This window comes from Choloepus didactylus, chromosome 3 (assembly GCF_015220235.1).
Source record: "Choloepus didactylus isolate mChoDid1 chromosome 3, mChoDid1.pri, whole genome shotgun sequence".
NCBI classification, from domain to species: domain Eukaryota; kingdom Metazoa; phylum Chordata; class Mammalia; order Pilosa; family Megalonychidae; genus Choloepus; species Choloepus didactylus.
Window position 1 is genome coordinate 9,616,022 of NC_051309.1, and position 26,028 is coordinate 9,642,049.

Here is a 26,028-nt window from a genome sequence, read left to right on the forward strand (position 1 = left end):
CTTGGGAAGCTATACTAACGTTGGACAAAATAAACTTGAAATGCAAAACTGTTATGAGGCAGAAAAGGACACTATATATTAATAAAAGGGGCAATCCAAAAGAAGAAATAACAATCATAACTATTTATGCACCTAATAAATGTGCCCCAAAATACATGAGGCAAACAGTGGCAAAACTGAAAAGAGAAATAGATGTTTCTACAATAATAGTTGAGGACCTCAATACACCACTTTCATCAATAGATAGAACATCTAGACAGAAGATCAACAAGGAAACAAAGAATTTGAGTAAGGTGAGAAATGAACTAGACCTAGCAGACATGCACAGAATACTGCATCCCAAACCAGCAGGATATACATTCTTCTCAAGCACCCGTGGATCATCTCCAGGATCAACCACATGATGAGTCAAAAAACAAGTCTTGATAAATTAAAAAAGATTGAAGCATTCTCTCTGACCATAATAGAATGAACTGGAAAACAATAACAGACAGAGAACTAGAAAATTCACAAATTTATGGAGGTTAAACACCACACATTTAATCAGTTTATCAACAAAGAAATTGCAAGAAAAATCAGTAAATATCTGGAGATGAATGAAAATAAGAACACAACTTTTCAAACTAATAGGATGCAACAAAGCCAGTGCTGAAAGGGAAACTTATAGCCCTAAATGCTTATATTAAAAAAGAAGAAAGAGGCTCTAGATCCACTGTGTGATCTCCAGGAAGAGGCCGCCAGCAGGCTCCTCTTCATGCGCCATCGCATCCATGGTAATCGCATCAGTCGGCGGTGTGTTGGTTGCCTGCTTCCAGTGAGACAGACCCAGGATGAACTTGGGCTCCGAGTAGTGGTGTGGCTTGTTGTGCCACAGCAGCTTGTCCAGGCAGAGGGTGAGACTGTCAGGGAAGATTAAAGCAGAAAGTATCCAGGTGCGCTTCCAGACCCAGTGAGGTGGTGACCATTCCAGACAAACTGAAGGACACTGGAGACTGTGGTTTTGGTGTCATTGGCAGGGAGACTGCACCTTGAGGGATGAAGTGAGTATGTTTGGCTAGGACTGCCTCCCAGGGCTGGCAGCGGTGAGACGGCCACCAAGCAAGGGAGTGAGCAGCAGCTCTCCATTCCCATGCACCCACCTTAACAATTAACTGGGGAGACAATCCTTCACAGCCACAGGGCTGGGAGCTTTGGTGAGGGAACCTGGGAGGCAGCAGATGAGAACTGACCACATTTACTCTCCCCACATGGAAGAGGGCAGATTTGAAGGGGCAGAAGAAAGGATGAGAGAACTAGAAGACAGAGCAATTGAGTGTGAATACAGAAAAGAACAAATGGTGAAAAATATAGAAAAATTTGAAATGGAGCTCAGGGAAATGATGGACAACATCAAGTGTACAAACGTAAGAATCATTGGTGTCCCAGAAGGAGAAGAGAAAAGGGCTAGGATGAATATTTCAAGACATAGTTGAAGAAAACTTCCCAAACCTTCTAAATGACCTAAAAATGCTAATCAAAGATGCCAGTGAGCTCCAAATAGGATAAATCCAAATAAACCCACTCTGAGACGTATTCTTATCAGATTGTCAAATGCTGAAGAAAAGGAGAAAGTTCTGAAAGCAGCAAGAGAGAAGTGATTCACCACATACAAGGGAAATGAGCACTGACTACTCAGTGGGTATCATGGAGGTGAGAAGGCAGTGGTATGACATACTTAAGATTCTGAAAGGGAAAAATTGCCAGCCAAGAATTCTTTATCCAGCAAAGCTTGCCTTCAAAATTGAGGGAGAGTTTAAAATTTTCACAGACAAACGTGTGCTGTGAGAATTTGTTAACAAGAGACCTGCCCTGAAAGAAATACCAAAGGGAACTCTACCAGCTGAGAAAAAAGAAAGGAGAGAGAGGTCTGGAAAAGGGTACAGAACTGAAGAGTATTAGTAAGGATAAGGGTAACTTAAAGGGAAAAAAAGAGAGGGAAAAAATAGATCTGACAACTAAAAACCAAAGGATAAGATGGTTGGTTCAAGAAATCCCTTCACAGTAATAGCTTTGAATGTGAATGGATTAAACTCTCCAATTAAAAGATACAGACTGTTGGGATGGATTAAAAAGTATGACCCATTGATATGCTGTTTACAAGAGACTCATCTTAGAACTAGTGACACAAAGAGACTGAAAGTGAAAGGATGGCAAAAAATATTCCATGCAAGCTGAAACCAAATTAAAACAGGGGTAGCTATACTAGTATTAGACAAAATAGACTTTAAATGCAAAGAGGTTATAAGAAACAAAGAAGGACACTATATATTGATAAAAGGGACAATTTGCCAAGAAGAAATAACAATCATAAATGTTTATGCACCCAATCAAGGAGTTCCAAAGCACATAAGACAAACATTGGCTAAACTGAAGGGAGCAATAGAAATTTCTACAATAATAGTGGGAGATTTCAATATACCACTCTCTCCTATAGAGAGAACAACTGGACAGAGGACCAATAAGGAAATTGAGAACCTAAACAATATGATAAATGAATTAGTCTTAACACACATATATAGATCATTACATCCCAAAGTACCAGGATATACATTCTTCTCTATTGTCCCTGGAATGTTCTCCTGGATAGACCACATGATGGGTCACAAAACAAGTATTAATAAATTTAAAAAAGTTGAAATTATTCAAAGCACATTCTCTGATCATAATGGAATACAAGTAGAAATCAATAACCACCAAAGAACCAGATCTTTCACAAATATTGGAGGTTAAACATCACACTCCGAAACAACCAGTGGGTCAAAGAAGAAAGTACAAGACAAATAGGTAAATATCTAGAGATGAATGAAAATGAGAACACAACATATCAAAACATATGGGATGAGCAAAGGCAGTGCTGAGAGGGAAATTTATAGCTCTAAACACATATATCAAAAAGCAAGAAAGAGATAAAACCTAAGACCTAACTGAACAACTGAAAAGGCTAGAGAATGATCAGCAAACTAACCCTAACACAAATAGAAGAAAAGAAGTAACAAAGATTCAAGTAGAAATAAATGAGCTGGAAAACAAAAAAGCAACAGAGAGAACAATTAAAACCAAAGTTGGTTCTTTGAGAAGATCAATAAGATTGACAGAACTTTAGCTAGATTGACAAAGTCAAAAAGAGAGAAGACCCAAATAAACAAAATAATAAATGAGAGTGGGGTAATAACTATGGATCCTGAAGAAATAAAAAAAAAAAAAATCATAAGAGGATACTATGAACAACTCCATGCCAACAAGCTAGACAGTTTAGAGGAAATGCATAATTGCCTGGAAACACATGAGAAACCTTGACTGACCCAAGAAGAAATAGAAGAACTCAACAAACCAGTGACAAATGAAGAGATCCAATCCTATCAAAAAGCTTCCTAAAAATAAAACCCCAAGCCCAGACAGCTTCACAGGGGAATTATACCAAACTTTCCAAAAACAACTGATACCACTCCTACTTAAACTCTTTCAAAAAACTGAAGAAAAGGGAACACTACCTAACTCATTTTATGAAGCCAACATTGCACTATTAACAAAACCAGATAAAGATGCTACAAGAAAGGAAAACTACAGGCCAATTTCCCTAATGAATATAGATGTAAAAATTCTCAAAAAAAAATACTTGCAAATGGAATTCAAAGACATATTAAAAAAATTATACACCTTGACCAAGTGGAGTTCATCCCAGGCATGCAAGGGTGGTTCAACATAAGAAAATCAATTAATATAATGAAACACATTACAAATCAGAAGGGAAAAATCAAATGATCATCTCAAAAGATGCTGAAAAAGCATTCGACAAAATCCAGCATCTCTTTCTGATAAAAACACTTCAAAAGTTTGGAATTGAAGGTAACTTCCTTGATATGATAAAGGGAATATATGAAAAACCCACAGTCAGTATAGTTCTCAGTGGTGAGAGTCTGAAAGCTTTCCCTCTAAGATCAGGAATGAGATAAGGATGCCCATTGTCACCATTATTATTCAACATTATGCTAGAAGTTTTAACCAAAGTAATTTGGCAAGAAAAAGAAATAAAAGGCATCCAAATTGGAATGGAAGAAGCAAAACCTCTTTATTTGCAGATGATATGATCTTATACTTGGAAAACCCTGAGAAATCAATGACACAACTATTTGAGCTAATAAACAAATTCAGCAAAGTGGTGGGATATAAGCTTAATGCATGTAAGTCAGTAATGTTCCTATCAGTAGAAATGACATAACTGAAGAGACACTCAAGAAAAAGATTCCATTCTCAATAGAAACTAAAAAAATTAAGTACCTAGGAATAAACTTAACCAAGGAAATGAAAGACCTCTATACAGAAAAACCATATAATTCTACCTAAAGAAATAGAAGGTGGCCTATAGAGATGGAGAGATATTCTGTGTTCATGGATAGGAAGGCTAAATGTCATTAAGATGTCAATTCTACCCAAACTGATCTACAGATTTAATGCAATTCCCATCAAAATTCCACCAATCTACTTTAAAGATATGGAGAAGCTAGTCATCAAATTTATTTGGAGGGGAAAATGCCTCAAATTGCTAAAAATATTCTAAAAAAGAAAACAAAGTTGGAGGACTTACACTGCCTGACTTTGAAGCCTACTAGAATGCCACAGCAATCAAAACAGCACAGTATTGGCACAAAGATAGACATATTGATTAATGGAATTCAATTGAGAAGTCAGAAACAGACCCCAAGATCTATGGTCGGCTGATTTTTGATAAGGCCCCAAAATCCACTGAATTGGGACATAGCCTCTTCAATAAATGGGGCTGGGAGAATTGTATATATATGTATATTTAAAAGAATGAAAGAGGAGACCCCTATCTCACATGCAATCAGAAATTAATTCAGCATGGATCAAAGATCTCTGAGAGACTCCACCATAAAACTCTTAGAAGGTAATGTCAGGAAACATCTTCAAGACCTAGTATTTGGAGTTCCCTTCTTAGACCTTACACCTAAAGCACAAGCAACAAAAGAAAAAATAGATAAATAGGAACTCCTCAGAATTAAAAGCTTCTGTACCTCAAAGCAATTTGTCAAAAAGGTAAAGAAACAGCTAACTCAATGGGAAAAAATATTTGGAAACTATCAGATAAGAGACGGATATCTTGTATATATAAAGAAATCTTACAACTCAACGATGTTAGTACAAATAGTCCAATTATAAAATGGGTAAAAGATATGAAAAGACATTTCTCTAAAGAGGAAATACAAATGGCTAAAAAACACATGAAAAAATGTTCATCTTTGCTAGCTATTAGGGAGATGCAAATCAAAATCACAATGAGCTATCATCTCACACCAATAAGAATGGCTGCCATTAAGCAAACACAAAACTAAAAATGCTGGAAAGGGTGTAGAGAAATTGGCACTCTTATTCATTGCTGGTGGGACTGTGTAATGGTTCAGCCACTCTGGAAGACAGTTTGGCAGTTCATCAGAAACTAGGTATTGATTTACCCTATGATCCAGCAATTTCACTTCTCATTATTTACCCAGAGGAACTGAAAGCAATGACACAAATAGATACTTACACACCAATGTTCATAGTTCACAATTACCAAGAGATGGAGGCAACCTAAATGTCCTACATCAGATGTGTGGATAAATAAACTGTGGTATGTATATGTGATGGAATACTACACAGCAGTGAGAAAGAACAAGGTCCTGGAGCATATGACAACATGAATGAACCTTGAGGACATATGTTGAATGAAATAAGTCAGATACAAAAGGAGAGGTATTGTATGACATCACTAATGTGAACTCTGTGGAAAACATAAAACAAGTATCTTATATTGTAGGATGTAGGGGACCTAGAGATAGACAGCAAATAGTGAAGGGGGAATGATAATCTAATAAGAATAGATAAGATATTGAGGTTAATCTTCACGATATGGGAATGCTCTGGAATGACTATAGTTCATTAATTTTCTTGGTGTATGGTAGCAGCATGTTGGAAGCAATGTAGTTATTTTAGGATATTTGTTTTTCTTATTCCTTTGTTTTGTTTTGTTTGAACTCTTTTTTTTTTTTTAATTTTTTGACGAAGTTTTTCAAAAAAATAAAAAACAATTCACCTACAGATAACAGCCTAGGCCCAGATGTTTCAAGGGAAATTTTACCAAACTTTCCAAAAAGAATTGACACCATTCCTGCTCAAAGTCTTTCAAAAAATTGATGAAAATGGAACAGTACCTAACTCATTTTATGAAGGTGATATCACTCTAATACCAAAACCAGATAAAGATAATACAAAAAAGGAAAACTATAGGCCAATCTCCCTAGTGAATATAGATGCAAAAATTCTCACAAAATACTTGAATATCAAATCCAAAGGCACTTTAAAAGAATTATATACCACAACCAAGTGGGGTTCATTCTTGGTGTGAAAGGGTGTTTCAACACAAGAAAATCAATCAGTGTAATACAACACATTGACAAATCAAAAGGGAAAAATCAAATGATCATCTCCCTAGATGCTGAAAAAGCATTTGACAAAATTCAACATCCCTTTTTGATAAAAACACTTCAAAATGTAGGAATTGAAGGAACCTTCCTCACTATGATAAAGGCATATATGGAAAACCCACAGTCAGTATAGTACTCAACAGTGAGAGACTGAAAGCTTTTCCCTGAGATTGAGAATGAGACAAAGATGCCCACTTTCACCACTATTATGCAACATGTTCTAGCCAGAGCAACTTGCCAAGATAAAGAAATAAAAGGCATCCAAATTGGAAAGGAAGAAGTAAAACTGCCATTATTTGCAGATGATAAGAGCTTATATTTGGAAAATCCTGAGAAATCGATGACAGAGCTACTTGAGCTAATAAACAAATTCAGCAGAGTGGCGGGATACAAGATTAATGCATGTAAGTCAGTAATATTCCTATACAGTAGAAATGACCTAACTGAAGAGGCAAACAAACAAAAAAATTCCATCACAATAGCAACTAAAAAAATCAAGTACCTAGGAATAAATTTAACCAAGGACATGAAAGACCTCTACACAGAAAATTACAAATTGTTACTTAAAGAAATCAAAGGGGACCTAAAGAGGTGGAAAGATGTTCCATGTTCACAGATAGGAAGGCTAAACATCATTAAGGGATCAATTCTACCTGAACTGATCTACAGATTCAATGCAATTCCAATGAAAATTCCAACAACCTACTTTGCAGACTTGGAAAAGCTAGTTATCAAATTTATTTGGAAAGAAAGTGGCCTTGAATTGCCAAAAACATCCTAAAAAAGAAGAACAAAGTGGAAGGACTTATTACACTTCCAGACTTTGAAACTTCCTATAAAGCCACAGTGGTCAAAACAGCATGGTATTGGCACAAAGATAGACATATTGATTGATGGAATTGCTTTGAGAGTTCAGAAATAGCCCCTCAGATCAATGGTTGATTGATTTTTGATAAGGCCTCCAAATCAACTGAATTGGGACACAACAGTCTCTTCAACAAATGGAGCTGGAAGAACTGGATGTCAAAATCCAAAAGAATGAAAGAGGACCCCTACTTCACACCCTAAAGAAAAATTAACTCAAAGTGGATCAAAGACCTCAATAATAGAAGCAGCACAATAAAACTCTTAAAGACAATACAGTGAAACATCTTCAAGACCTAGTAATAGGAGGTAAGTTCTTAGACCTTACACCCAAAGCACAAGCAACAAAAGAAAAAATAGATAAATGGGAACTCTCCAAAATCAAAAGCTCCTGTGACTCAAAAGACTTTGTCAGAAAGGTGAAGAGGCAACCAACTCAATGGGAAAAATATTTGGAAACCATACACCTGATAAGAGACTGGTATCCTGCATTTATAAAGAAATCCTACAACTCAAAAACAATAGTACAAACAGCCCAATTATAAAATGGGCAAAAGATATGAAAAGGCATTTTTCCAAAGAGGAAATATAAATGGACAAAAAACACATGAAAAAAAAATGTTCATCTTCACAAGCTATTAGGAAAATGCAAATCAAAACCACAATGAGATACCATCTCACACTAATAACAGGAAACAACAAATGCTGGAGATGATATGGAGAAATTGGAACTGTTATTCTTTGCTGGTGGGCATGTGTAATGGTACAGCTGATGTGGAAGAGAGTTTGGCAGTTTCTCAGAAAACTAGATATTGAGTTACCCTATGATCCAGCAATTCTACTTCTTGGTATATACCCAGAAGATCTGAAAGCAGTGACACTAACAGTCATTTGTACACTGATGTTCATAATGGCATTGTTCAAAATTGCCAAAAGATGCAAGCAACCCAAGTGTCCATCAATTGATGAATGGTTAAACAAAATTTGGTAGATACATATCATGGAACATTATTCAGCTATAAGAAGGAATGAAGTCCTAATGCATGTGACAACATGAATGAACCTTGAGGACATTATATACAGTGAAATAAGCCAGACATAAAAGAACAAATATCGTATGATCTCAGTAATATGATCTAATTACAGTAAACAAACTCATAGAGTTAAAATCTAGAATGTAGGTTATCAGGAGACAGAATGAGGATAGAGAATGGGGAGCTGATGGTTAATTTGTGCAGAATTTTACTTAGGTTGATTGTAAATGTTTTGCGATGGATAGAGGTGATGGTAGCACATTATTGTGAGTATGGTTAATAACACTGAATTATGTGTGTGATCATTGTTGAAAGGGAAAGTCTAGGATCGTGTATGTCACTAGAAAAAGCTAGAGGATAAAACATGGGACTGTATAACATAGTCAACCTTATTATGGATGACTACTGTGGTTAGTACAAATATAAGAGTGTTCTTTCATGAACTAGAACAAATGTACATCACTATTAAAAGGTGTTAACATAGGTGGTATATGGGAAAAATACATCTAATGCAAACTATGGACTGTAGTTAACAGTAATATTTTTTTATTTTTTTATTGAAATATATTCACATACCATACAACAGTAATATTTTTTTGTGTGTGGTGTACATTTAACGTTTATTACAACAAGTTGGTGATGTGATAACACAGTGATCATGTGGCCCGGATATTGGTCACTATTACAACAAAGCTTAATCTAGCCTGGCACATACAAGCGAAAGTGTAAACCATGAAGACATGTTTAAATATGTATGAGTATGTATAAAAGTGATATTGAAACAATTATACAGCTTTTAAAAATAGAGGAACCACTAATGCCATTTTACTTCATTCAACTCTCATTTTTCTATGAAAGGTGACTTTATTTCTCTAGGATTTCTGATAGCCAGGCAGTGCCATGGAAGGGAAGGAAGATAACCACAAAGTTTGCAGTAGTTCTAAGTGGATGCAAAATAAATGTGATTTTAACAAGCACTTCAGAAAGAATATTCCTGCTTTAAACAATGACTTATGCAATGCTTTGTGAAGAGACCCACATGTTTTCTGTTAAAACATGTCCTGATAAATCAACATTTCCACTTTATTTGGGGTATCAAAACAATGCAACTAAGTGACTAAATGATTATGACCACAAAAAATTCAACTAACTCAGCAGTCAAATGTGCCTTGGTCTTAAAAATAATATGCTCTTTATTATGAAACAGTCGATTCTATGTTTCTTATCCCAGGTTCAGAATGCCCAAGAAATAATTTTTTGTGTAAAACTGTATCATTCTAGTTAAGTCATTTAAAATCTATATTTGCTTTGTGTTTTAAGGTATGTAACTTCCAACAGGGGTCTTTGGTATAAATTTGTTGTTTTAGAAAGTCTCAACTGTTAGGTTGGAGTCATTCAGGAATCCACACAATGCAGTGAGTCAAAGTTGAAGTATAAAGTCAAAGATTTATTAGACGAAGAAAGCAGGTGGGAGCCAGTGAAAAGGAAGAAAATGGCTCCAGCTCTCTTTCTGAGAGCAGCATTTTTTAAAGAAAAAAAAACCATGAGGGAAGGGTGTCCTGTGCTTTGAGTGGATGAGGGCTTATCAACTTCTGAGCTGACTGGTTGCTAGGGTTCTAACACACTACTCTTTGATGTGCAGCCGTCCTATCTATGTGGAGGAAGCAGGCCGTTCATCCTGTCTTGCTCCATCCGCTCTCTGGGGGCCGAGGCGCCACTATAACTGGAATCTTTAAAACAGCCTTCAACCCTTAGTTTATGGCGCACCTGGTTTCTATGAGATAAGCTGTGGGGCCCCTGGATCAGACATTCTTTCTGTATGTTAGACTCTTTTTTTCTGGGATCTGACATCAACATAAGAGTTAAATTTTCATTTGTTATGTAACATGTCAGTTCCCTTTATTCTCATATATACTGAAATATTTCACCAATCCTTGGTTTCATGATTTAACAGTTTCCTTTGTCAAATACAGTAATGTAATAAATGTACATTGACTGATGGTGTCATTTTCATTCATACACAGAATCAGATTAAGAGAAAGTGACATTCAAACTTTCAACTATCCGGAAAAGGTATCTTTCTTTCCTTATCATTCTAATTCATATTTAAGTCCTGTAATTTCTCACCTGAGTAACCAAAGTTCCCTTTTAAAAAAAAGCATTTTTGTGCAGGTCTGAACGAAGCGGCTTAGCACGCGGTGATACTGACAAACATCTTACACCATTAGCTAACCTGAACATGCAGGCAGTGAACAGCCACAGTGAGTGAAATGCCACAAGAAGTCATCAACAAGGGAGGAGAGTTTTGTGAGTCCAGTTTCTTCAAGAATATCACACAGGGTTTCAGCTCCCTCCTGCAGGAGATCTGCCTGCTCAGTGGCCTTGAGGACATTTTTTCTTGGATGTTTCCTGAACTTCCCATCCCAAGAGGAACTCATCCAAAATAAAATAAGCCTTCTCAAAATTAAAGATGATATCAAGTTCACACACACTGCCAAAATACTTGTCAAGTAATTCCATGTAAGGATGAATTATTTCCAAGGTAATTAGTTCATTGTCTGATCCTCAAGAGCACAGCAAAGATACAGATGGGCATATCTTTTGCATACAATCTTCAGATCTTGCCACTCAAGAAAGCTGCACGCTTTAGGTTCTCCTGCTAAAGCAGTTTGAACAAGTTCCCGTGTGATCTTTTTCTTCTCTTTGTCTGACAGTGGGACATACCACTTCTGTGCTTGAAGCTTTCCCTGATGACTAAAAAGCAACATAAACTGCATGGTGGTGGTGGGCTGCCGGCATGGCAGGGCTTGGCCAGCAGCTGCAGTGCTGGCTCAGGGAAAACCCCTGTCATGTTTTAATATTATTTCATTCGTTGTAGCAAAGGTACCACACCAATGCTAAGCATCAATAATAAGTGGGTATAAAAGAGGGAAGCAAAATGAAACAAAATAAAGTTTCAGTGGCTGAGCAATTCCAAATAGAGTCAAGAGGTCACTCTGCTGGGCACTCTGACACACTATTTAGATAACCCTTTTTAGTTTAGTGTATTGGAATAGCTAGAAGTAAATACCTGAAACTGTTGAACTCCAATGCAGTAGCCTTGATTCCTGAAGACGACTGTATAATTATGTAGCTTATAGCGGGTAACAGTATGATTGTGGAAACCTTGTGGCTCACACTCCCTTTATCCAGTGTATGGATGGATGAGTAGAAAAATAGGGACAAAAACTAAATGAAAAGTAGTGTGGGATGGGGGCAATGATTTAGCTGTTCTTTTTTACTTTCATTTTTTATTCATATTTTTATTCTTTCTGGTGTAAGGAAAATGTTCAAAAATAGATGGGGTGATGAATGCATAACTATATGATGATACTGTGAACAGCTGATGGTACACCATGGATGACTGTATGGTATGTGAATATACCTCAGTAAAACTGAATTTTAAAAAGTAATAATACGTGGGTATAAAGGGTATGGGGTTTTTCTTTTTGGAGTAATGAAAATGTTTTAAAATTGATTGCGGTGATGAATGCACAACTCTGTAAATACACTGCAAGCCATGGATTGTACATTTTGGATGGATTGTATGGTGTGTGGATATGTCTCAATAAAACTGCTTTTATAAAAAGCAATGAGAAATCACAAAGAAATTTATCAATAGCTATGACTTCATAAAGATTTAACTCTTATTTTGTTGGAAAGCAGCCTAAACAAGATTAAACAATAATCCATGAAATATATTTGCAACATATATGAACAGTACTGGTTTCCTGGGATATATACATATCCCAAGAGCTCACACTGACACCACAAAAGCTAAGCAATTCATATAAGGAAAAACACAAATGAATAATAAATATATAAAAATAATTAACTTCATGAATGCAAATTGAATTGAGGTGCCATATTCTATCAATTTGACAAATATTGCTTTAATGTTATGATGCCTAAAGCTGCAAGGCACTTTATGATACTCGGAGACAAGTCCTCTCTCTTACTTTTGGTGAGAGTAAAAATTAATAGAATGCTTTTGGGGGCAGTTTGGCAAGTTCTTAAAACGTGCATAGCCTTTGTCCTAGTTATTTCATTTTTAATAATCAATCCTAAAGCAATATAAAAGTTTACATTAAAATGTTTATCAAGATGTTTTCATTGGCTAAAATGGAAACAATGTAATATTAGAAGGATTAAATAAATTATGGTATATCAATCCACTTGTTGGATAAGATGCAGACAGTTGAAATGATGTTTATTTACAGTTTTTAATGACAAAGGTAAATACCTATGGCCATAAGTTAAAAAAAAACACAAAAACAAAATACCACATAACTGGAATCCTGTAGTAGTTATTTCCACCATAGCAATTTTTTAGTGGCGTCAGTTTTGTTCATAGCTTTGTTTTAAGGATTCTGTGAAATCACTAAACAAAGTGCTCAGCATAATCTAAGCACTTGACAAATGTTACCCCTTTTTACTACTAATGGTGAATACTGGGGCTGTGTGAGCTACAGAAAGAAGGGGGACAGAAGGAAATCTATGTGCAGACTGATTTTAAGTTTTAAATACACATCTGTCACTAAGAATTAGAAGAAAGGAAACGGATTATTTAATTTTCAATTTCAATAAAAGCAGAAAAAAGTTGCCCGCCTCTATTTGCAAGAGAGTGCAGCGTCTATCTTGGGTCTTTTTCACAGGGTTCTGTTGCCTCATCTTTATAGGTGAGAGATCTCATGACCGACTTACGAAAATCCTTTAATGCTCTGTTCCCAATGGGAAATGGGGTCAGATGTGATTTGGGGGCAGACACAATTCATATAGCCTAAATAAAACACTGGTTTGCCATCGATGTTTAATGCACAGCAACATCATCAGGGCTCCACAATGCAGGTTCCCAGGCCCCATCCTGGGAGATTCTGACTTGGTAGGAACACACACACGCACAGACAGAAGAGTGCATAAATATGTGTATGAGTTACACATATAGTAAAGTTCACAAATCTTAAGCATCGAGTTTGTGCATTTTTACATATGTGTACACCTGTGTAACTAGTATTCAGATCAAGATATTGAACATTTCCAACACCCCAAAAGTCTCCCTCATGCCCCTTCAAAATCACTAACCTCCACCCCGATACCAGATGGCGCTTATTCTAACTTCCATCATCACAGATTAGTTTAGCCTGTTATTGAACTTCATGTAAATGGAGTCATACAGTGTGCACTTTTGGTGTCTGGATTCTTCTGTATGTCATCGCGTTTATGAGATGAACCCCACTGGGTTGTGTGGCTCAATAGTTCATTCTATTATTGCTTTTATAGTCGAGCACTCATGTACCACAATTTGTTCCTCTGTTTCTGTCGATGGGCATTTGGGTTGATCCCAGTTTGGGACTCTTATGAACGCCACTGCTCAAACGTTCTTACCCATATCATGTACTGGACATAAATACTCCAATCTCTTGTATATACTTAGGAGTGGAATTCTTGGGTCATGTGTTGGCATATGCTTAATTCTGGTGGACACAGCCAAACAGTGGACATCCTTATTTTTATAAGGGGTTTCTGGTGCAGGTGCTCCTGGACCACGCTTTGAGAAATTCTACTTAGTTAAAAACCCTGTTACATAGATGCCAATATTCCCTTTAGTTTACCCTTACTTGGATTACAAGTAGGGAGAGCTTGCTTACACTGAGAATACCAGCTAGTGACTTGTGAGAGAGGTGAGAATGAGAAATTAACTTATTGCCATCCATTAGCACCTCCTTGGAATGAATCATTACAGTTTGCCTCTTTTGCCAGAGAAAAAGAAGCTGAGGACAGGGAAGATGGGATGAGAAGCAGGTTCACCATTCCCCCACCCCAACGTGAGCTAGGATCATGCTCATTTATTTGCCGGTGAAAAGGCATCTCCTGTGGGCAGTGACTGTCTCCACAGCTCATCTTGAACAAAGTAATTGTGAAGCAATTTCCTCCACTCTGTCTGCCAGCCTATCCTCTGAACGAAGGAGGTGGCCTCCCAGAAGATGAAAGGGATGGCAAACCTCCTGCTGGGCCCAGCAGGTTTGACAACAAATGCCAAGCATGGAGAAAACTTCTCTTTTAGCCAAGGGCTGTTTCAGAACAGGCTCCACCAGCTTCTCTGAAGGCACAGAGGGAGGGTCTGCCCTATTTGTTGGCTCTCTGGTCCTCTGCCCCTCTGCCAGATGCAAGAGCCAAAGTTATCCCTCCCCAGGTGTGGTTCTTCCAGCTTGCTGGCCCGGCTGCCACTCGGCCGTGATCTCAAGCTGCTCTCTGCTGTCCAGAGTGGAGCACTGCAGCCAGGAATCTCGGATCCGGGCACTAAAGCAGTGAGCTCCAGGTCAGGATCTATGCATCCACAGTAGAGTTGAAAGCTGAGAGGAGGGCTCATGGTCCCACTCATTGCCAGCTGGCTTGGGTGTCCTTCATTTGAGCCCCCACAATGCCCTGAGCATCTTCTACCATTCCACACCCCCCCTACTAGGTTGGGATCCCTCATTTAAATCCAACCCCCACCTCCTTCCCAACACTCTACAAACACAGCGACAGCAGGGACCACGTCTATTCTATCTTCTTCTCAAAGACGAGGGTGTCCCCAAAGGTGAGGGAGGTGCCTGGTGCATAGATGATCAATGAATACTAGTTGAAGATATGAGTGAATCAATGATTGAGTGGGCTCTGCATGAATGATCAATATCTCATTGATCTCAAATATCTCATTCATGTACTTTCTAAAAAAATTAATCTACCAGGATCCTGGAGTGGCAGAGCTCTCTACCTAACAGGGAAAACTAGCTTTTCAAAAATAAAAAGGGATCCCCCCTCTTCTTGAATTACCTGATTCCAGGTGTGTGAACATGTGTGCCAGGTCAGACTTCCATGATTGCAACATTCACACCAGTGGAAGGCGAAGAGTGCCAAGTGTCACCGGCTGGACCATGGGTGTGCTCTCACTTCTGGTGCCCCAGCAGCTGACGTGTGGCATCCACACGTTCCTGTCGGAGAGAATCAAGTCTCGCCCATGTTGCCTCTGTTCTAGTGCAGTTCAAGATCTCAGTGGAGTTCTTTCCGGTACCCAAGTCCACCCTAACCTCCACGAAGACAGTAGCATCCTCCGCGACCCTGCGGCCAGACTGACAATGCCACATCCTGACACCTGGAGGCAGTTCTGGAAGGCTGTTCAGATCCCAGGGCAGCACCCCCCTCCCGCCCCACAACCCACCTGGCCTGAGGGGTCTCCAACACCACTACCATCCACGCTGCAGGGACTGGCCCCCCTGAAGGCAGTGGTTCCCTGCTGGGGGAGACTTTGCCCCACTTCTTCCCCAAGAGACACTTGGCAATATCTGAGATATTCTTGGTTGTCACAAGTGGGTGGGGTAGTGACGGCCATCTAATGGGCCAAGGCCAGGGATGCTGCGCACATCCTATAAGGCACAGGACAGCCCCCCTGTCCAGAATGTCAATCGGGCTGGGGTCGGAAGCTGTAAGACGTGGTCTGGCACTGGGCTAGCGCTACAAATGGTGGCAGCAAAGCTGCAATTGAGAAGTTTGCTCCGATTAAAAGTGAGATTAAAAAACCAAAGGTGAAAAGGACCACTTGGAGATTTTTGTGCATTTTATCAGCAAAGCCATAGAATTGACCCATCTGTGTACCAGGAAGCAAAGAAATATGTGGAGTTTCTACAAAAACATGTCAACCAAACCCAGAAATGTTGCCTCTTGTGGCTGAGACAGTGGTCGAGGCAGCTTCCCCCCAGAACAGAGTGTGACCGTAGCCATTCAGTTTGGCCAAACCTGAGTATTGGCTTCATTTTGATGGAAGATACTTTGCAACAATCAAATATTACTGGTGCCATTTCCAAAACCAATGAACAAGATGCTTCATCGAGGTGGGGGTGGGGTGGGGGGAGAAAAGGAGGGAAGGATGAGGAAAGAAAGAAGGAAATAAAGAGGGCATTAACTACCACAACTCCAAGTTATTCGAGGCACATTGTTTGAACTGAATTCATGTACCACAAGATCAGGGTAAGCAAGATTTCAGACCACCAGGGTGCCACTTGAGTTTCTCTGGAGCATGCCCAGACATGTGACTTCTCAAAAAATAACATCTCAGAGTCATGGTGCCTGGGACGTCATTTAGGCTAATTTATTTTTAGATAATCAAACAAGCAGATTGTTTATTATAATCCCACTCTCAATGAGTCGGTATCAGTCTCAGCGTGTGAACAGCTTATCTTGCTCCCTATGCGACCACACTGATGGGCTCGCTAGTGTCATCTTTCAGGGACACAAGATCTTCCGGTAAGGACGTACCGGCTCAACCAGATTTATTCATCATGGAAAGAACAAGCCCTGGTTTATGTTCCCAACTTCTAAAGTTTGTACCTCCATCACTCCATGTATGACAAGCCCTCCCCTCTGCCCCCCATCTGACTTCCCTGCACCTCACCGGCCCGAGGAACATCCAGGAGGGGTCTAGCCGGTTCAGAGGAAGTGAGGCTCAGGCATACAGTCGCATGCCCAAGATCACTCGGGTGAGAAGTGGGTCCAGGTCTAAGAGCCATTCTTCTAATTCACGAAGAGTGCTTTTTTCATTTAGAGTTGCTTGTGTTTATGTAAATATGTAACTCTCCCATTTTTCTTCTAGTACTCTATGGTTTACTTACTTAAAATGCAAGATGTGACCCATTTATAATTTAACCTGGTTCAGGACAAAGCATACAAACCTGTTTGTCTTTCCAGATTGTTACCCAGTTTCATCACAATTTACTGAATGATTCATCCTTTCTCCAGTGATGTGAATAGTTCCCAATTCCAAAAACAAATATATCTAGGAATGAAGTGCATTTCTGGACTTTGTTTTGTGGCAGCACTAGCTTTAGAATGTTATATGGCTTATTTTTATATATGAATGATAGAAGCAGTCTGATTAGACCAGAAGGGGGAACATTTTTTTAATTGGTATTACATCAAACTTATAGTCAACTTTGTTTCCTATCGAAGAACAAGGAGTCTTCCACTATTAATGTGGATGCCTGGGAGTACAGTTCTCTTTTTCAATGCTTGTACGAATGTTACTCCCAACTTTTGAAGGCAATCCAAGAAAGGTTACGAAGGCCACGGAACTCAGCAACTAGGTGGGCTCTAGAGCTCATCTGTCCAATGTTGTAGGTTTGCAGATGAAGAAATTTAGCCCTGGAAGGGAAGGGAGGCGGCCTGGGTTGTGCAGCGACCTGGCAGCAGGGGGGCACAGGACGCAGAGCCTGGGTTTCTCGAGGCTCCTCTGCCGCACGGTGGGTCCGGCAACCCTGTGCTCCATGGTCGGCGCCCATCTGAGGCTGCAGGCGCCGAGGGGCAGCTACAGCCACAAGGGTCCCGGGGCAATCTCTGCTCCCCGACCCCCATGAGCCTCCAAAATACAAATCAGTGATCCACAACGAAGAGAAAAGATATTTAATTATTTCTCAGTCTAATCTCTTAAAGCGCTCCAAGTGTTTTCACAAGTGCAAGGGGAGGGATTGTTCTCAGCCAACATCTACCAGTGATTCCAACATAAGTAAAAAACGCGAAATCACGGTGCTTTATACTTATTTTTAATTTCTGCACTGAAAAAAAGAAAAGGTGAAAACCACGACAGGTTAGTTTACAGTGACTTCATCTTTGCCCTTGAATTAATCTTTGCTCTTGGGGGCAGAAGAGGAGGAGAGAGACAGGAAGACATCCCATCATGGGCGTGACCTGGCGGCCGGGACACCGGGGTCGGCTAACCAGGGCTCCAAGGACCTGGGACAGCGCCCTCCACACGCTCGGCTCGTAAACACCGACAGGCAACAGTTGAGTCATTTGAACAAACAAATCCACAATTCCACCCTTAAAATCAAGCACAGAAACTGAGGACGTAATGCAGACACTGTGTCCCAGTCGGAGGTGAGTGTGCGGAGGGACTCAGGCACGCCACCGAGTCGCCTGCCCTGCTCAGAACCCTGGCTGGGCCCACTGCAACCAGCACTCGCCCTTCTGGCCTTCTACCTTCTGCAGGTAGAAGAGGGGGTGTGGCTCTGTCACCTGGTGGAGAGCAAGAGCCACTGGGGCTGGTGTCTCTGTGGGGCTTGCCAGGCAGCTGCCTCTGGAATGTTCCATGCACCCAAGGCTTGGCTGGGTGGTTGGATTTAGTTACGCTCCTCATGTTTAAGCGCTCGTTTTATTTTTATGTGCAAACTGTTCCTGTCTAAAGCTTTCCAAAGGACACGTACAGATATGAACACCCTGCAGAGACGACTCGCCAGCTGAGGCCCTCCTCCCTCCTGAGCGGGGCGGGCAAGGGGGCGCTACAGAGAGATTTAGAGTAAGGACACGTGCCACTGCAGTTAAACACTAGTCCCTGATTCGGTCCGTCCGGGGGTGGCCTTCAGTAGGTGATTGTCCACTCTTTGACAGAGGCATCATGGGAGGTTGTGACCAGCGTGTGCGCGTCCAGCCAGGCCAGGCTGCTGACGTGGTGCAGTCTGTGTGCATCTGGGAAGAGAAGAGCTTAGTTTTAAGGAGAGCCCACACTTCGCTTCTACACATCTCAGGCCAGGAAGACACAACCACCTGTGCCTAGAGCATCAACAAGTCCCCAAGGAATGAAAGCCTGGTTGTCGCTCATTAAACCTCCCATCCTCTTTCCAAAAGGATGTGTCTGGAGACGTGGTAGGGCGGGAGCAGGTGTCCTCAACCCTAGCACCCCTGACGTTTAGAGCTGGGCCCTTCTTACTGTGGGGGGCCCGTCTCGTACAATGCAGAAAACTTGGAAGCACCCCCCCCCCCCCCCCCCCCCAGTGCTGACAACCCAAAATGCCTCCAGACAGCCAAATGTCCCCTGGGGGATAAAATGGCACCCCACCCCCAGGGAGTGAAAAAAATCCATTTTATATATAAAGGAACGATATACACACAATTCACGAACAAGCATAGTCTATCTGGGGCATTAAAATTTTATGGGTAAAGAAGGACAATTAGGAAAAAAGCTGAAAGGCTCCTGGGGGGCGGTAAGGAATAAATGGTTGGAGGAAGTGTCTGTCCCCATCCCAACCTCTCCCCATGAGATACCTCCCACAGGGGCTCTGCTGTCACCCACACCTGGAAGCCCACCTGCTCTAGAAATGGGGGTTCCTGCTAGCTGCTCTCTGCCCCCAGCCAGGTGGCACCCAGGCCCCAGGCTCTCAGCTTGCAGACCTGTCTGCACTGGGATCCCCAGCCAGGGGGGGACGAGTGGGCACTGGTGCCTGGGGAACCCCAAACCATCCAGGACCCCTTACAACAGCGGTGCTCAGGGCCTGTCCACGCCGCTGCACTGACTCTTCTGATGTGGGTGTGCACCTGCATGCCCGGGACACACGAGCCTTCCGGCGAATGAGAGCCTGGTGGCTGCGGCCCCACAGTGCAGACGCAGGACACCGACTTGGATGAGGTCTGCCAGTTACTGGCCCCCATTACCCTCTACCCTGCTAGCTCTCATTGCATCTGTTCCTATATCCGTTTCATTCATGAACCTGTATAACCTGAACTACAACATTGTTCACCTTCTTGCAGCCCGGGACGGCCACATGGAAACTGGTTTTATCTCACACAAGGTGCAGCTAATGGTGCGGCCTTGGCCTGGAGCTTGGCAAGGAGTTCGGGGGGGTGGGATAGACTTGGAGTTGTTAAAACAGCAAAGGTTTGGGGGCTGGTTTATGTTAAACAAAAGGCTGCCTACTGGGTAGAGCGGAGGGCCAGGGGCAGGTGAGGAGTCCAGGGGAGGGACAGAGGTCAGGAGGGTGCAGCGGGGGCCCGATGGAATGAGGACAGAGAACTAGCTGGGGCAACTCACATGCTACTGCACCCTTGGCACGGGGCTGATCCACACTGGAAAGGATATGTTGGGTTAAGTAAAATGCATTATTAAAAATAATTTTATCTGTATCCTCTACTTTTTCCTTACTAAAAAATCTTACAGCACATCTGGGGCTCAAGCTTTGCTTCTACTGGACGCTGCTGCCTTAGTGTGCAAGAACCTGGTATGAGCTAGATGAAAGGGAGTGGGGTGGGCGCAGGGCGAATCCTGCAGGCATGGAACCCAGAGTGCCCCACAGCGTGGCCTTGTGTCTGCCTGGGCCGAGCAGAGCCTGGTGCCTGCTGGAGAGGGGGGCCACCGCCGACGAGGGTCCCCTCCCCAGCAGCACAGAGGGGCAGGCGATGCCCTGGGGATGGCACTGCTCTCGGGCACTTTCTGTGAGGTCACCTTGGATCTTGACCCTGGTCTCTGGGTCACTGAGGGTCCACACATACACCATCATGTCCATGCCACCTGAGGCAAAGTGCTCGTTGTCCGGGGACCAGGCCACGCAGACGATTTTTGCATGGTGTCCGTAGAAGATGTCCTTCTCCTAGTTGCAGGGTGAACACAGAGAGGATGGCGTGTGAGGGTTCAGGCCAGAGTCACCCCATATTTAACCCTCCCAGTTAACAGCAACAAGAGCCAGGGTTGCCCGAGAACGGTCTGTGTCAGGTGATGCTCAAGGCTCACTGAACCTCCCCAGGGTCCCATGAGGTACCTGCCACTCGCAGAGAAGAGGAAACTGAGGCATAGAGAGGAGCAGCCCAAGACCCAGAAGCAGTGCCAATGAGCCCCTGTAGAACCCCCTGACTGCCCTCAACCACAGCAGCCATCACACAGCGTCAGAAGTGCCTGTTTGCCTGCCTGGGTCTCAGGCCAGTAGAGATGTGGACAGAAACACTGGCTGAGAAACAGAAATGCAAGTGCAAGAGGTGGTGCCCGTCCTGGGGATGGCACCCCCTGAGGGTGAGACGCTGAAGGGGGCTGGCCTGCCTCCTACACCCCCCACCCCTGCAACCTCCAGCTCCTTGGGGGCTCCGGAGCCAGCTGTGGACCTGGGATGGAGACCACAGGCAGGCAGACAAGATGTGACCCATCCCCAAGAGACACAGGCTTTGTGACAGTCTGGGTGGGACTTGAAACATGATCTTCCCAGGGAGAGAGAGGGGTGGACAGGCAGGAACACTTATTTCTAACATTCAGAGGAAGGTTTCTTCTTCATAGTAATTCAGTCCTCACCCCCTGCCCCCACCACTTCTTACCCCCTGGAGATGGTCAACTTAAAGCTGGTTTTCTCTGTCAAGTTTGCCTATTTCATCCTTTGCCGCTTCTACCCTTGTGGATTATTTAAGCATGTCATAAATGAGACTTTAACATAATAGACAAATCATAAAATTACTTGAAATCTGGTAACTTCAGCCCCCTGGGCACATGGTCTCACTGACCAAGGCTGAGCCCACAGGCTGTGCGTGCAGTCAACACACACTTACGACTGCACTTTTCATGACATGTGAATGTTACAGCAAAAGAACAAACTAAACTGCTCCTGACTTCTAGTTACTAACATACAAGGGAAAGTATTTGTGGGGCGTGTACAGATGTTTAAAAGCACTACGTCTAAGATAGTCACTCGCTGGGTGGAATCTGCATGGTGAACTCTTTCGAGTTTGCTGTATATTTCAAACCTAGTTTAAAACCTGTTGTAACACAAGCTGGGGGGTGGAGGGCAGTGGGGAGGGAGCTGGGAGGCTGGTGCAGCGGAGAGAGCAGGCACTGGGGCTCTCAACCTGGGCTGTGCTCTCTGCTCCTCATTTGTGAAATAGGACTGATGCTTCCCAACTGGAGAGATCTCCAGAAGATTAAATGAGAAAGCTCATTACCTTAGATGCGCAAGTTCCCCTGCTCTCTCCCAGTGTCCTCTTTTCCTCGCTAATTCATTCACCCAGCGATCCCCAAGCGCCAGGCAGTGTTGGGACACTCAATGTTCACAATTTACAGGATTTTAGATGTGAGAGACTCAGAAAGAAACCAGAAACCTAGTCTAACTCCTTTGACAAATAAAGGCCACAAATCAAGAATAAATTAACAAAGTCCCATTTGCTGGTCTTTATGGAAAGCCTCACTGCGTCTCAAGCCCTTAACTTTTTTTGCAATGAAGTTCTACCTTGCCAACAAGACCATAAGCTCCTCAAAGACATGGAATGTCCCCTACTTTCACGTCCTTCATGGTCTACCTACGAGCAATGAAGCTGTGGGGAGACAATCCCTTGTGCAATGGCCTTGACTGTGACAACAGGAGAGAGACGCACTCCAGTCCCCGACCCAGCCCGTGTGGCTGCCCAGCAGGCCTGGGCCGAGAGAGAAGGTCCGACACCCACTCACCGAGTAGCCATCAGCCACATTGAACACAGTGACCACTTTGCTGGCGTCACAAACCGCAAGGAAAGCGCCGTCGTGGGAGTAGGCCAGGTCAGTGACGGGGCCCTTGGCCTCCAGAAGCTTGCCCTCGTCCTTCAGAGTGCTGCCCAGGATGGAATACAGGCGGACACTCCCATCCTGCATGCAGGGAGAGGCCAAGGAGAAGTGACCCCTCCCCTCCCACACAAGACACCACCTTCCTGTCAGTGCGGGGTGGGGGGTGGGAGTGGAGGGGCGGGGGGCGCTGTCAGGGTATCAGCAGAGCAAGTGCTCCAGCCGAGCCCCCAGTGGAAGCTGCCGTGGCTCCCTCCACAAGGCTTCAGCAGCTCTCATGTCTCCCCACAGTAGGGTGGGGGAGCAAAACTACTCAAGGAGGTTGTAAAAATGTGGTTTCTAGGCTGCAGGCTCAACCCTCCACCCCCAAATGTGAGCTGTGTGTCTGGGTGTACAGGAGTCTACTTTTCACAAACACCCTCAGTAAATTCCAGTGCAGGTATTCACAGGCCAAACTGGAGAAAAGACAACATGTGTATATAAGAGCTTTCCCAGGAGGGCCCCAGAGGATTGGGCCCTGCCCCCGGCCCAGCCCTGTGGGCACTGGGCTCTCCCGCCTGTCCTGAGGCAGCTCCTGGCAAACTTCTCTCCATCGTCCCTGTTGCGGTGCAGGTACCTCTTCCCGAGAGAAGGATCACCTGTTCCTCCAAAGGGGATCTGCCACTTGTCCCTCTGCTGTCACCACTAACTCGAGGGGTTTTCAAATCAGGATCACCCATGGGACTTGTAGACCACGGTCTGGGCGAGACCCTGGCCTAACTGGACTTTGCAGGAGGACTGCTGGACATCAAGGATCTGAGCTGGCACCACCAGCCATCCAAGCCCTCCCTTGGGGAACCCTTCCTTCTGTGGCAGGCAGCGTTTGGATTTACGCTCAAAGGCCTGTCTGGGGTCTGGGTCTGAGAAGTGCTAACGTGTGTGCGGGGGCATCAGTGGAGGCAGGTGGGAGAGTGAGGAGACAGGGAAGGCTGGGGTGGTGGGGTGGGAAGGAAAGTGGGTATGCACCAGCCTCCGCTGTTAGAGCTCCCCAGCCTCCAGGAGTGGGTGGTCCCTGCTGCCCCTGGAAGGCATGCCTGTGGGAGAGGCTGGCCGGCCCGAGGCAGCTGAGCCACCAGGCAGGAAGAGCTGAGTGCTCCGGAGACAATGAAGCCTCCTGGTTATTCTCCTGACTCACCACTGACTCTCACCTCGCAGTGGAAAGAACAGAATCACATTCTTAGTTGCTACCTTAGGAACAGTCACTGAGATGCAGGATCTCTGGGCACAGACAATCCATCAGGGTCACAGGGATAAACCCACTCCCCTTCTTGGGCTTACTTGATAACTACATGTAACAGGAGCCTGGGCTTCGTCATCTCATGAAGAGGAAATCAGAACAAGGAAAGCGTTCCAAGGAAGGAAGAGCTGCATTCCCGGACCACCCATGGAGCTCCTGGGCACAGGCAGTGGTCCTGGCCACCACCTGCTAACCATCCAACAGCAGTCAGGCAAGGGACGCCCACTTGCTGGAACGTTACAATGCCACGGACACAGCTGGAGCCTAGTGTGAGGCCACGGTGAGAAAAGCAGAATGTAACAGAGAAGGGTGCCTACGAGACTCAGGAGAGCATGCAGGGACCAGGGCTTGGAGGCAACCAGGAACCTGAAAACTGCTGGGGCCGTAAGGTCCAAGACAAGATTGTGGACTAGCCGGCGCAGTTTCTGTTTCCTTTAACGCTGCTGTTTAAAAAGCAAACTGCCCCCCCCCACCCCACCTTAAAAAAAAGTACACGTCTACTAAGCGAGGTGCCCTAGCAGCCCAGGCAGCACTCCTGGGAAGTGATGGGGGAGCCAAGCTTGCAGCTGGGCTGTGGTCTGCTAGTCCCATGACACTGAAGCCCCGGGTCCAAACCCTGGCTCTGACCTTAACTTCCCAACCCAAGACCACAGATGTTAATTCCTCTGTAAGATGGCAAGGATCGTCTCTCAGAACATGACAGGGGGTGATGGGCCCCAGGCCAGACCAGTGAGGGGAAAAGGAGGACCCCAGGCTGGTTCTTGGGGACCCACTTCTCTCCCCGCGTGGCCCAGGACAGCCAAGGGACTCCCACAGCTCATGCCACCCCCAGAGTCTCTCAGCCACCCCAAGTACGAGGATGTGAAGGAAAGGGGCCTTACCTCACCCCCGACGGCCACTGTCTCGCCCCCAGGGTGCACTGCCACGACTTCGGGCTCGTAGCCAGGGTCGCTGATGCTGAAGCACTTCTTCTGGTCCTTCAGCAGGATGATCTGCAAAGCATACGTGGGCAGTGGTCACCACTGTAATGGAGAAATTGCCTGTTCTGGACTTGGGGGAAGGGGTTTTGTGCTCCATCTTGAACCTTCGCTAGTAGGCCAAGCTGGGGCTCAGAGCCACACTAACCGGGGTCAGCCCCAGCCTCAGCCGTCAAGCAGGGGCGTTGGCAGTGCCCAGTCGTGGTAAGTACCTCCCAACATTGCTTATCACCACCACCACCACTGTTACCACGAGCACCAGCTTTGCACTGGTGGGAAGGCTTTTGTGTTTGAGCTTCAGTTCCTCCGATCAGACCATGAGTGTAATAAATGAATATTGCTGAACAAAGTCCTCAAAAGGTTCAAGACGACAAACTACAAGCAAAAGCTTTTGGAAGTCACAAGACTAAACCAACAAAGGAAAATTAACAGACAAGATCTGCAACCCGTCCTCTCGTGGCAGGACAGGAAACATCCGCCAGCCGGCTCCCTGTTCTGGCCCCTCAGCACCTGCTCTGACCTGCCCACAGGGCATGAAACATCCGACGGCTGTCAGCACATGCAATTCCCGGGACAGTCACTGAGGTGGACCCCGACTCAGAGAGGGAAATGGGGACCTCACATCTCCAGCCAGTTAACGGCAGCATGGAGGCTCCTTCCCACCCTCATGGCCTCTTACCCCAGGGAGTGGGAAGAGGGAAAGACAGGACACCCACCAGCTGGAAGAAGGGCTGGAGGGGGGCTGGAGGAGGGGCCAGAGCTCCTGCCTCTTCCTGTGGCCAAGGATGCATCCCACCAGGGGAGCGTGCAGGGCCCTCGACCGTCCTCCTCACACACCCACTCACACGACCCCAGCACCTGCCGCTCCTGACCAGCTCTGAGAGGGGCAGGAGCAACACGGCAGGATAAGGACCAGCTCGAGGCGGACTGTGGGCACAAAACCCACCAACAGGGGCAGGCACTGAGCCAAGCGGCCACCTGAACGCTCTCCTGGGGAGTCTCG

The 26,028-nt window shown here is 44.1% G+C and overlaps 1 protein-coding gene and 1 pseudogene across 1 annotated transcript in view; both read right to left on the reverse strand.

Moving 5' to 3' along the window:
* Positions 1–703: 703 nt before the first annotated feature.
* On the reverse strand, positions 704–11,301 carry LOC119530194 (annotated as a pseudogene).
* A 6,569-nt stretch (positions 11,302–17,870) lies between these two features.
* WDR1 (WD repeat domain 1) overlaps positions 17,871–26,028 on the reverse strand; it is a 43,683-nt gene continuing 35,525 nt past the window's right edge. Inside the window, exons 12-15 of the mRNA XM_037829398.1 lie at positions 24,930–25,040; positions 22,683–22,856; positions 20,706–20,850; positions 17,871–18,955 (exon numbers count right to left, since the gene is read on the reverse strand). Of these exons, the coding sequence (XP_037685326.1) occupies positions 18,849–18,955; positions 20,706–20,850; positions 22,683–22,856; positions 24,930–25,040 (537 nt within the window). The 3' untranslated portion in view covers positions 17,871–18,848. The remainder of the gene's footprint in view (positions 18,956–20,705; positions 20,851–22,682; positions 22,857–24,929; positions 25,041–26,028) is intronic.